We start from the raw sequence: 13,169 nt of genomic DNA on the forward strand, positions 1-13,169 counted from the left end.
TTATTGTTCTTTCCTGTGTTTTTCTTCTTTTGACTCTGTTTAAAAAAAGAAAAATCTTAAGTACTTGAGTACCTTCCTCCTGTGCTTGGCTGATGTCTGTTTTATGTGCATCCCATCTGCAAGATGTATGTTCAGCATTTCAGTTTCTCACCTATAAGATTGTTGTTTTGAGAGCTCCCCGCCTGATTTTGCAGATATTTTTCCAGATAAATCTAATTTTGTCTGAACTTTTGTCAGGACTGATAGATGTTGCTCTCTTCACACTTCCTGTACTCCCTAATTTGATTTTCAGAATTTTCCATGAGATATTGGCTTATTTTTAAAACAAATACCTAGCGTAGCTTCTGCCTCCATAGTGTAGCTTATCGTATCAGAGCTCCCTGCTGTCTTGTCTGCACCTTAGTTGACCCCTTTACCAGTGGTCCCAGAGGCTGGCACAGAGCCTAGCTAGGTCAGTCTTTTTTGTTTGTTTGTTTTTAAAAGAAAGGAAGGTATGAAAAATTGGTGTGTGACAACCCTGTGGCACCGTGGTAGCTTTGCCCCTGGTTTTGCATCTTGCCCTTGACCTCTTCTGTCTGTTCTTTACCCAAAGCACAGAGCGGTTAATCCAGCCCTGGTCACAGTGGTTCATGTCTCTTGGGGCTGGATTTGATGAAGCTGGAACCTTCTGTCTACCGTACTGCTTTCCTGAGCAATTCCTGTTCCCAGTAGGTAGCTCTGCTTGTTTCCCAGGTCTGTAGATGAGGATGCACATATTTTCAAACCCAATCCAAAATAATCGCTGAACTGCAGGACTGCTGGTTGTGCGTACAGACTTGTTAATGTTTGGTACAGTTACCACTAACGGGATGGGAGCAGATAAAGAAGGAGAGTTCCAATAACGCTTTGGTATTTTATCCCATGTGAGATTTTCTTTTCCACTGGGTAGCCCTGATCGTAATATTGTTGCTTGCAGTGTGTTATCAAAGTCACTTTTAGCCTTGAAGTATAATACATCTTTGTAAGGATATTCTGGTTAAAATGGCAAAGGCTTTGTTGGAGGACTTGGATTTTTTGTTTATTTTTGCGGTGAACTGGGCAGCCACAGGGAAGGAGCATCACTTCTTCCAGCTCATGTCTGCCACTGAGCTTTTTTGAGTAGAACGTTTTTCAGAATGATCAAGTGCAGCTGTGTAGCATCACAATTGCACAGAGAATAGACAGACTTGATGGTATCCGTGGCAAATTCTCATTCACCATTTTTTTACAATCTTGGTCCTGAAATTAGGTCTAACATTTTTTTTTCCTATTTTCTAGTGCTTCAAAACATATTAATGCATTTATAGTTGAAATCTTTAAATTATTTGCCATTAATTGGGCATAAATATTGAGGTAATTTGAAGCAAACAAACTAGGCTGTCTGCTGATCACAAATATAGACTGTTTCCAAGCTGTACTGGTTGGGAGCTGGAGATGCTTGCATTACCCATTTACCATACTGGTATTTTGTATGTCATCATAAATTTGCTAATCAGCATTTTGCCTGCTTCATCTGGGGGAAAGCTAGTAGTCAGGTAGCCTGAGGAAGGTATCAACTGTATATTTGTACTAGAGATCATCATTCACTCTAAGCTTCCTGTATAATTTAATGTACTGTCTTCAAGACAGCTAGAATATGTTTTTTCTGTTCCTTTGCAAAGCCCCATTTTAAAGGGTGCCTGCAAGACCGCTGTTCAGTAAATGGCTTTTTCTTCACTGCTGCAATGTTACAGCAGTGTAAAAAATCAAACAAAAGTCAATTCTTCCATCTCCCTGTGAGTAAATACGGTTCAGCAGTTTGGCACTGAGCAACAGTGCTGTCTTGAAGGAAATGGTCAGGTGTCTCTATGACTCTTTAGGACACAACTTGGTGGGGTTTGTGTCCAGAACTGGACTTGGTCAGGGTGTGGAGGCCATATCTGATGGGTGACGTGTCTTTCAGGGTCAGCCGATGGACCAAGCTGCTATTTTCACTCCGCAAGTTCGCCCCCTGTCTCAGCTTCCACAGTACCCAGGGTTACAGCAAGCACAGGTACTGCACTACTGCCACAGAGCATCTGCATAAAAATGCTTTTAAACAGAGCTCCTTTACCTCTCAGCCTGCTTTTCTGTGCTTGGGAACAGCCCAAGCTGTGGCACGAGCCACACGCTCACGCGTGTGGCCTAGAGTAATGGGTGAGACCTCCTAGGATGCCTGTGGTCTCCACATGCTGTAGCTCATAAACATTTTCAACGTGGTCACTTCCCAGTTTTTCCTAATGTTGTTGCTGGTAAAGGCAAACATACTCCAGTGTTAACCCTGAAATTTGGCCAATTTTTGGTGAGATAGTGATACCAGTAACTCTTTATTATGTCATGGTCGTTCTGGTACTTGGGATTTTGGAGGGGGAAACAAAAAAAAGAGAGATGTGGAGCTGTGGAGCAGAGCCCTGCTCTTGCTCAGCACCCCTCGGGGAAGGGTGGCACGGTGCAAGCTCCATCCTGCTGTGTGTGCCCGTGTTGCAGCTGCCTGAGCCCGCAAACAGAATTGGGGTACCACCAGTGTGGGGGACTCACAGGTCGTTGTGTGAGTACCCTGCGTCTCACTGGCTGACCTCTGGTTGTCCAGGAGTTGGCTCTTTGATAAAGGTTATCGCTTTCTTTTATAGCTAAGCTAATTTAAATACGGGCACAGTGAAGTTACTCTTCTGTCTGTTTTCTCTGCAGAGCATGCCGCACGGATACACGATGTACAGCACTCAGATGCCTTTGCAGCAGCAGCAGCCTGGTGGTGTAGTTCTTTCCCCCAGCTACAACCCCCGAGCGTACACAGCAGCTCACTCCAGCCCCACGCTGATGGACAGGCTGCGGCAGATGCAGCAGCAGCCCAGTGGGTACATTCAACAGCAGGCTGCTGCGTACATCCAGCCGGTGACAGGCACTCAGCGGTGAGCTTCTGCAGTTCTTGTAGCTGGTGATGTTGCAGAATTTAATGGCAATTCTGTTTAGAGATCTAAAGCTCTATTTAAAAAAAAAGTGTATTAATCAAAATCAGGTTAACGCTGGTTCTAATTAACAATAAATATGCTGTTCTCTCCAGTTTGCCCGTTTTTTCCCTCATTTAATTTTTATTTTAAGTTGGTCTTGGCACATGTTGTAGCCAGGTTGTCCTGTGTGTTTGTTAAACATAAAAATTAATTTAAAGACAGCTATTGGATCCTATTTCACTACACACATAGATATGGTATCCATATTATGCAAACACGTGTGTGGTATTAAACAATAAATATCCCAGGTTCACCAAAGAGTCTGTAGCCAAGAAAACACAAGACCAACTTGGTAGTTTAACTAGCAAGAGACAAATGAATTTTGCTTAAGCCTGAATAAATCAAATTGACTTCACTTTGGAAGTACAGCTGGGTTGCAGTGCCTATGAGAAATGGGAGAAATTCATTGGTAAAGAAAGGTAATGAAACAGAAGGCAGGTGAAGCAGGAATGAAATCTGTAAAAGGGAGTGTTGCAGAGTAAGCAGAGTGGAAAACTGGAGTTTCCAATGACTGTCTTGAATCAGATTTTTTTTCTAACAGCCTGGCATATCCAACTAACAGTCCAGCTCTGCTCTTAACTGAATCAGAAATTTTGCCACTTTTAATTTCCACTTCAAATAGCCATTTTCAGTGGAGTGACTCCCAAAAAACACAGGCTTAAATTAAAAGGGGGCAGGGAGGGAACAGCCAAAATTTGCAAGATCTGCCTCTGTATGCACTGCGCAGACATAGCTGTGATGGAGTATCTGCACAGCGCAGTGCGCTTCCCATGTGCGGGTCGCAGGTTCACTGAAACAGCAGAGAGAACATGGATGTCAGTCATCACAAGGTGGTCTAGCCCATCAGCAGAGCTTCAGTCCTGTCTTGCTGATCCCATGTAATTTATCCTGGAGTGCCCCGATGAGCTCTGTCACCAAGCAGAGATATTCTTCTTTCTCTGCTTAAGCTCTAATTTGATCCCACAACTAAAATCTCCTTTAGATGCTAAGTTCAGGTGTACTTACATGACTTGCTCATCGATTGCTTGTTGTAAGCAGAATATGAAAGTGTCATGCATGTAGCTATGCAATCCTCTCTCATCTCTTGTTATTTTTAATGAAATCAGTGCTTCTGGAACTGTGAATGTTACCACATATTCTGCAATAATCACTGGTTCCTTAACTTTTCTAAATTCTTGCAAGCCTGGATATCTTAAGAGTATGCTCAATTTTGGGTATGTTTGCACCTCTTCAAAAAGTTTGGCCTTGACTTTGCTGACAACCTTGTACAAAAACCTGCAGAGTGCCTTGTGTGGGGAATAAAGCCGCTAACCTGAATTGCCTTGTTTTAAACAGCTAATCTAAATACGAGCTAGCTAACATGTTTTCTCCATGTATATCTTTCTGCTTTGTCAATGTTAATTACTCCCATAACATCCTAAGAAAGTCTTTCTTGCTTGGTGTGGTTTTTTCAGTATTTTAGAAAGTAAAAAGTCTTTATAATCAGTTTTAAACCCATGGTAATGTAACTATGAGATCTTTTGCCTGGGAGAATGTTTTAGCACTTATGTAGAATTCTTGGTTGAAATGTAGAAACTCATCACTCTGGTTTTAATAAAGCAAGAATTGAATGGTCGGATCTGCACTCCTTGTTTAGAGGAGTGTGTTATTACCTATATCAGCTACTGGGCAATAGTATGGTAAGGCTTGTGTTACAGAACATTTTCCAAAGCATTCATATTTGGAAATATATTCTTCCTGTAAAACATAACATCTTTTAAATCTGTGGAAGTCTAATGTCTCAGCTTATAGTTGGGTATCCCTAGACTAACTTGTGCTCTGTCTATAAATGAAGTATAATCTGTTATTTTTATTCCCTGATCAGGTTGAGCCATCAGCCTTTGCAGCCAAATTCACTGGTGGGAGGGGGACTGGACAGTGCATCGACCGCAGGCCCTCATCCGACCCTGGGCTCAGTACAGCTGCCTCCGGAGCCAATGAGACAGAGACAGCAGCAGATGCGGCAGCAGAGACTCTTCCAGGTGAGGGACTCAGCTGCACTAGAGGCCAGGGATATTTCAGTGCAAGAAGGGAGTGTAAACATCACTGTATCAGGTGATGGCATTATGCACTCGCTTGCATGTGTGTTCAAGTCTAAAACAGCAGAGCCTGATGCTGTTAACCTGAACTGCTTTTGCTCAAGCACAATAATCCATTGTTTACATTTGGGATTTCCAAAAGAACTCTGGACATATGTGTAAAATTCAGTACTTTCATTTTTCAAGATTGTAGAATGCCTCTGGAGAAGGTAAAGTTGAGAACGGCCTAGCTGAATGTGCTGAGACAAAAGCACTGATTGTGCTCTCCTGTGTCTGGCCTTATAATGTATACCAGAATTAAATCAAAGGGCTTGCTTCCTGTTTCCTATTTCCTATATTCTGATTTGATTATATATTTTTAATTTGGAGGTAAGTATCAGTTTGACAGCTAAATATGTGGGGCTTGGCACAGGGGAAGTAAATTACGTTAAAAATCCTTCCCATGGCCCTTTGATGGTTGGAATTATCTCCTCATTTTCATTTTAATGCAATAGCTATCTGTGTCAGTTCCTGTAGAATGATAATGTATTTTATATAAATATTTTGATGTTGTAGTAAACTAAATATACCAGCTTTTGAGTATTTTTTTATCTACTAACAATGCTTCTCGTCAGCCTTGGTGTGGCTGACAGTGGAAGTGGAGATTTGTGAGGCTTATCTCCCACATGGGGTTTTCAGTAACCAGTGCTGTAAGTGAGCCCAGATCCTATGGTGGCCGTCAGTCATGAGAAGCCGTATTGCTTGGCTCATAGTCATTCCCTGAGGCAGTGTGCGTATCGTGTCCCTTGTTCCAATGCCGTCTTCTTTCAGTTGCAGCAGCAGCAGCAGGGACAGCAGCAGGGGCAGCAGCAGGTGCTTGGTCTCCAGCCCGTGCAACCGCAGCAGCCTTTGGTAAGCAGAGGTGACTGTCGCATATTTCGGGCAGGTGTGGAGGTAGTGACAGGGTGGGTTTTGTCACTTATGGAGATGCGTGCGGGTCAGTCTGGGGAGGGGGTTTGTGTGAGCTTCCCTGCCTCACCGCCTGCTGGTGCTGGCTCCGTGGTGCCTGCCGTGCCGTACCTCCACCGCTCCGAATGCCATGGGGGTGTGTGCCCGGTGCTGGCAGTGTCAGGTTCATTTTGCCCGCACGCTGAGCTGGCCCCGAGCTGTAGCTGTGATAACAGAGTGTATTAGCTGCGGCTCAACAGCCTGCTAGTGATGGAGCTCCTGGCTGGCTCCGACCGTGGGAAGAGGAAGATTGCATCTGTCCACAGAAGACCGCGTAAATGTGTCCATCTTGCCAAAACGTGGCAAGAGGTGTGCTGGGCACGCACTGAGGTGTCCCTGGGGGCGACCTTGCCTGCTGACCTCTGATGGGGAGGCAAGCGCAGCTTTGAACACAGGCCCTGGCAAGGAGGGTTCGTGCGCTTCCCTGCTCAGCCCCCAGCGCCTCTGCAGCACCACGTTTGAATTTGCTGTTCAGAGAAGTTCCTTCTAGGACTGGAGTACGCGCTGCCTCCTGCACTTCCGTGGTTCTTTGCCAAAGCTGGGCCAATGATGACACAAAGTTCAAATGCTCCATTTCAACATATCTTTTTGAAATTACACTTAGCAGTGTTGATTTAAAACTAATGGTTAATATCCCAAACAATACAAATAACCACCGGTCGCAGTTCTTCTGAGAATTACTGGGAGATATAGTTACGAAATAGGTACCAGTGCTTAGGTAATTCTCCACATCTCTTTTCCATCACCAGTAAAATAAGACTGCCCAGACTAACTGCCTTAAATCTCTTTATGTGAAGTCAGAGGGGGAAAAATGAGATGCTTTAAAGTCATCCTCAGCCTTACTCCATCTGCAGCATAAATAAATTACTATTTTGAAAATCTGATACAGAACCAAGTGCTGTAAGCCTCACTGAAAGTCAGGGATCTTTTTTTCTGGGGGTCTAAAGATGCCATTTAGTAGTTCCAAAGCAGCAAGCTAAGGTAAATCAACACCTTACTGCTGCAGGAATGAATTTTTCCTGTTTATGCTTGCTTTGCTATGCATTTTTATAAGTGTTATCCTAATTAATATATCATAGTAGTCATGAATACCTCTTGCTAACTTTAAAAACTCGATGAGAAATCTGTAGGTGCTGCTGATGCATATAAATTGGTGGATTTTTCTGTCTTTGTAATATTTTGTAATGAAATGTAATATACATTCCTATTGTAATGAATGTAATATTTTGAAGTGATAATGTACACGATTGAGGCAACTCGTGGAGCTAGGCTTTGCTGTAACACTAAGAAAACTGTTCATTTGGAACGTGAGGTGCTGATGGTTGGCATTTCTTCAGCTTGCTGTGCTTGTGCTGTGTTTGTGTGAGCATCCGCGCTCCTTCCGCTCCCTCTGGCATCAGCCGCGGACGCTGGCAGCTCCACCACTACCAGACTCCAGTCCCTGCCTTAAGTCATGTCACAAGTGGCTGTTAGTGACTTCAGGTCTTTGATTTTTAGGTTGTACTGCTAACGTGCTGGGGGAAAATGGGTTGTGTTGTTTGAAGATCCTTTTAAATTAAATCGTCAGTCATAAAACAGAGCTGCAGGAAGACAACTGTACAAACAAAATTGTTCTTGAGGCATTCCTTTATGCTGAGTTGTAGCCTTTTATAGCTTAATATATGATTTTACCAAGTCACTGTCACTACAAAGTGATTTTTATGGACACTTTCACTGAAGTTACAATGTCATTATGCTTGTTTCCTGTATTTGGGCAGTTTTTTCAGATGTATTTAAGGTAGTTGAGGAAAACTAGAAGTTTGCTATAGAAAAATGGAGAAAATACAGTAATGCTGAAATCGCTAGCTTCTGAGTTTAAAAGCACTAATCAACGTGATTTGATAGAGAAGCTTGGAGGCGGCTTGTAAGGGTAAGAGTAAGGATGAATGAAAGGTATTTATCTGATAGCTGTTGAAGGATCATTTTCATCCATTTTTGAGTTTTTCTTGTAAGTGTGTGTGTCTTGAACAAACCACATGTGAAAGGCTGTCACAGAGACAGAGCACCCACCTGGCTGCACGCTCCTCTTCCAGCACTTAGCACAGCAGAAAGCTTTCTGCATGTTGGTTTCATGTCCCCGAGAAACCCTGGTGTGGTTAATGCTTCGGACTAACCTCAGCATTTACTAAGGACTGTTAGCCAGAAGATTACACAATGTATTTTAAGTAAAGGATTTGGTTTGAGAAAGGGAAAAGATGCTGAAGTTTTGTAAAACATCGAAACTCCCTTCAGTAAGCAAAAGGCTTCACTGAAACAAAGCATGGGTGTTTTCTGTAGTGCATATGATATGTTATTATGATGGTATTGAATAACTCAATTTTTATTCAGCACACCAGGTTTTCAAACTGGTCAGGTGTATTGTGTATCCTTGTGCAGCAGCACAAAAAATCACTTAATTAGAGGCACATGCACTTTCACCAAATTTAATGAGAAGGAAGACTACAGGACTTAGGAAGCAGATCTCGAGAGCTTAGAGGCCCTGAGGATAAGACAGACAGTAAACGGTGAAGGCTTGCTTGGGGTTGTGCTTGCTAGCATAGCAGTACCTCACTCATCACGATTTCTCTCCCAGGAGAAAGTAAGTATGAGGGAGTTGTGCCGTCAGCTCTCTGTCCTCGGGAGTCTGAGATAGCTGGTGCACAGACGGTTTTCTTTCATACGGGTGACGCATTTTCCACAGAAATAAATGCTTCTTGTACACGCAGACCTTTGGCTCCAGACGTTTCCGTCCCAGCGGTACACACACAGACGTCCTGTGTCAGGTCTGTCTGCCATAATTCAGTAGTGTGGTGTGCCGTATGCTCAGTACTCTGACATGCAGGTAGATGATCAATAAAAGTTGTGAACAGAGAACGATTCTCTTGTGAATGGCAGCCAAAAGCGTGAAAAGCAAAGCGGTGCTTGTTCTCCTGCCCATCCTTACTTGAAAATAGACTTCATAGGTCAGATAGGTAGGGAATAATGCATAATGCATGCTGTCAGATAAACCAATTAAAGACTAAATTCTGCTTTGATGCAAGTATAAATAGGGTGCAAATTTGTGCAAGTCAATGCATTTACATGCAGGGTGCTTTCAAAGTGATTGAAGTCATGATTTAATTCATTAACAGCAGATTTCTGTGGAAGCTTTTTGTGTCTAATCCTGTTGTGCTTAATGCCATAGACTGGAAGGGCCTTGCCTCGATCCCGGTGTGCTTTTAGGGCAAGGACAAGAATGATGATTATTTTGCTCAGTGGAGGAGATGGCCCAGCTGGCTGGGCACTGGTCTGCCTCCCGTTCCACTGGAGCCAAGAATTGCGTGTGCAGCTACAACCCTGCCCCAGGCCTGCAGCGCTTTGTGCTCATCCTTTTTATCTGAAGTGCCATTGCCCTGGGGAAAATATTTTTTGAGAAGCTTCTTTTGACTTTGTGCTTCAACCACACATTAAGTGTTTTAAAATACTAACAAGGCTGTTAATTTTGATTTGCAGTTTTGATTTGCCTTGTCTTTGAGCAATGCAGACAGTAAAGCCGCTCAGAGTGACTTGCAGGATGAATACTGGCTTCTCCAGGGGTAGAAAAGGCAGAGACTGACTCTGTCCCTTGTGTCTGGCTGGACACATGCGATACCTGTAACGCAACTGGAAATGTGTGAGATTTCAGGGAGCGAAGAGAGCAAATGTTCTGTAAGTTGTAAGTGTGCTTCACGTGTCCTCGCTCTGCTCTCAAAACGCGGTCAGGATCTGCTGTGGAGGCACGCCTGCCTGCCTCCTGCTGCTGTCCCCTCCACCTGCTCGGTCAGCGCCCGACGGGGCAGCGCAAGCCGAACGCTTCTGCAGTCACCTGACGTGGCACTTGCGCTGCGCGTATTTCTTTCGTGTCTCTTTTGCAGTTTCCAAGGCAAGGCTTACAACAGACACAGCAGCAACAGCAGACGGCAGCGCTGGTCAGGCAGCTCCAGAAGCAGCTCTCTAGTAAGTGTGTGCCTGTGCACAGGTGTACATAAATATATACATATATTTGAATGTGGAATTATCTTTCTGGAGGTCTTCTGCCTATTTAAATGCTGCCATATATACACGTAAGTAATTTACCTACTGACAGCTGGTTACTCATCCCAGTAGCAAAGTAATACCAAAATTCTGGTGCTAGTGCACCCCACAGATTTCTGTTGGTCTCCAGAGAAGCCCGAGTCACAGGGCTGGTGGCCCAGTCACAATTTGCTGCGTTTTCTCCCCTCACGTCTGTAGTCTTACCGCAGGCAAAGCCCCCGATGAAATAAGCACCTCTTAGTTGCATTAGCTAGGTTTATAAGGCGGTGTAGTGACTGTTGTTGGCTACTGCTGCATGAAATACAGGTATTTTTCTGTATTTCTGTAGAGTACAGTCATGAGGCACAAACACGTCTCTTTGCTTTGTCAACCAGGTAACCAGCCACAACAAGGAGTGAACCAGTACGGGCATCCATCACACTTCTAAATCAGAGATGGAGGGGAGACGTCATGTTACGTTTGCACTGAAGAACAGAACATTCAAAATTCAATGCACTAGTTATTGCTAGAAAGCAAACTTCAGTTTTTTTCTCTTATTATTTCAATAATTATTTTTTGTGCTGCAGTTGATGTGAATATGTAACAAGGTGGGTTTTTTGGGTTTGGGGATTTTTTTGCATTTAACTAGATTTAAATGTATGGACTTGTGGGCCTCTGAAGAATGTTATTGCAGATTTTATGAATTTGGTGCTTTTTAGGTCCTGTTACTTTTAAAGAGGACAAAGAATGCTGGAATTTATTTATTTGTGGGAAACACTTTTTTGTTTGGGGGGGGGTTTTGTTGCTGGGTTTTTTGGTTTGGGGGTTGGGGTTTTTTTTGTTCTTTTTTTTTTTTTTTTGTTAAAGAACTGCACTGGACCAAACTACTGAACTGAAAGGCACTTCTTATTTTGGCGTAAAAGTTAATTTGTTCATTAAAATATTCACCTCTTTCTTTGTTGGTAGAACAAGCATCAATTTAAACTGTGTTTATTTGACTGTAATTTTCATATGCACTTTATAAAGCTCTTTGTTTAAAGTACCAATTTTCTCTTGCTCTCATTGTGGTGAGAAGGTGCTGAAGTGGGTTTATTGCTTGTATTAGAACTTCTTGAAGTTTATATTAAAAGCCACAATGTAACATTAATAAACCTACTAGAAGTAGCAGTGTTTCATATTTGGTCTTTATATTAAAAAGTTCACTGGTGACCAATTCTAAAGGAGTGCATGACATAGTAACAAGGATCGAACAGTCAAAACCAGGTTTTGCTCTGCTCACGCAGGGAAATCTCAAAGTCCTGGTAAAGCCTCACAGGAAACAAATCTCCGTGTCTCACTTGATGCCTTCAGTACCAAACCTCGTACCGGCTTTCACAAAGTGAGGGTGGAAAAGCCACCAAAGCCCTTTCTGCGGTTTCAGCGCTGCCGTAGCTGACAGCTCTTTGTGCCAAAGTCACCCTAAATGAGTTACTCGTGTTACCTGCGTCTGCTACCAGTGTTGGATGGTAAATATTTCAAATTCCAGATTTGAGTCTTGATTGCTGGGTGAATTTCAGCGGTGTAACACGTTCTGTACTATCAGCTGAGTGCAAACCACAAGTGAATTATAAATCGAAATTACTACAAACGATTTTTAATTATTCAAACCTGGTCAAATATGTCATAATTTTGCTCGTATTAGAGTTGAAAAAACAGAATAAATTTATTACTATTTTATGTAATTTAGGAGCTAGTCCATATGATTTTTTTTAATGCATTAATTTTGGAAGTGGAACATGCAGGGTATTTAAAATATACATAGGAATATTTTTTCCCTGTTTTGTATTAACTCAATTTGCTTAATTTACCATATGGAGAGTTTATAGATGGTATCGTAGGCAGGTGGTCTGGGGGGAGGGGGGAAGGCTGCACTGCTTCACTGTACAAGCTTCAGAGGACTGTGGGAGGCAGTACAGCCAGCCAATGAAATAATACACACTACATGGAAATCTGTAGAAAAGTACAGAAGAAGAGAGCTTTTACAATAGTCAGGGAAGTCCTACTCACGTAAAAAATACTTGTGTTCACTTTTCCTTAAGATTATTGTTCTTTGTAGTAGCTGAAGCTATTACAGATATTAACCAGTGAGATTCCTGTAATCCAACCATTTTGTGGCAACGGCTCCATCAACACTGTGGAAGGAGGGAACGCACACACAGCAGGCTGTATGTGGTTGATGCCAGGAAATGATCAAACCAGCACAAAACCAATCCAAGCTGAGGTTCTAGTCTTAAAAAAAAAAAAAAAAAAAAAAATTCCCCAGGTTGATTGGGATGTGGTTAAATGAGGTAGAATCTGCATTTAGCTCTTGGCACTTGAATACTTTCTCTGATGGATGCCCGTGCGCTGATCAGCTGCTGCCGAGAGACGTTGGTGCATGTGGTTCGGGTGCTGCTGTCGCGTTAGCACTGAGGGGTGTCATTGCGCCCTTCTTGTAGGTGATTGCTTACAGCCCCAAAAGAGGCGTGTTACTGCTCTTGGATTTCTTACTATTTTAAATGATGTAAAGAGCTGGAATTGTTCATGAGGCAGAGGATGGTTATGCTGAACGCGTCTTACATCCATCAGACTTTCTGCAATGGATGAAGAGACCGCTCTCTTCCAACAGCCCTGGCTTCAGCCCTGCAGTCTCTGGTCCGCTCCAGCAGGATGAGGCAGTGCCAGGACTCTAGGGACAGCGCAGTTTCTTCCATGCTGTGCATGTGTCCTGCATTTGCAAATTTAAGGGGAAAGGCTGCATTGCATGTATTTTTGCCCCTCTGTCCTGATATTAACCTCTCTGTTCAGAAGAAAATAAGAAACTCTGAGCTTTAGTTACTGGCTTAATCTTTTAAAGATTTATTTGACCAGTCCAGTCTGTGATTTGTTAGTGTAAAATGTGTAGGTAACAATTTCCTACCATTATGAAGGCATTTTTCCCTCACATACAGAAGGTTGCTCTGAGAATGACTCTGACTTAATGATTCTGACT

General features: G+C 42.9%; 1 protein-coding gene across 2 annotated transcripts in view; it reads left to right on the top strand.

Moving 5' to 3' along the window:
- The window catches only part of MED12L (mediator complex subunit 12L), a 154,228-nt gene extending 142,905 nt beyond the window's left edge, over positions 1-11,323 (top strand). For both annotated transcript variants that reach the window (XM_064457797.1, XM_064457798.1), the window contains exons 39-44: positions 1,961-2,050; positions 2,725-2,945; positions 4,909-5,065; positions 5,933-6,013; positions 10,021-10,102; positions 10,555-11,323. In XM_064457797.1, the coding sequence (XP_064313867.1) occupies positions 1,961-2,050; positions 2,725-2,945; positions 4,909-5,065; positions 5,933-6,013; positions 10,021-10,102; positions 10,555-10,607 (684 nt within the window). In that variant the 3' untranslated portion in view covers positions 10,608-11,323. The remainder of the gene's footprint in view (positions 1-1,960; positions 2,051-2,724; positions 2,946-4,908; positions 5,066-5,932; positions 6,014-10,020; positions 10,103-10,554) is intronic.
- Positions 11,324-13,169: the final 1,846 nt, after the last annotated feature.

The sequence above is a fragment of the Phalacrocorax carbo genome, chromosome 7 (assembly GCF_963921805.1).
Source record: "Phalacrocorax carbo chromosome 7, bPhaCar2.1, whole genome shotgun sequence".
Lineage (NCBI taxonomy): Eukaryota > Metazoa > Chordata > Aves > Suliformes > Phalacrocoracidae > Phalacrocorax > Phalacrocorax carbo.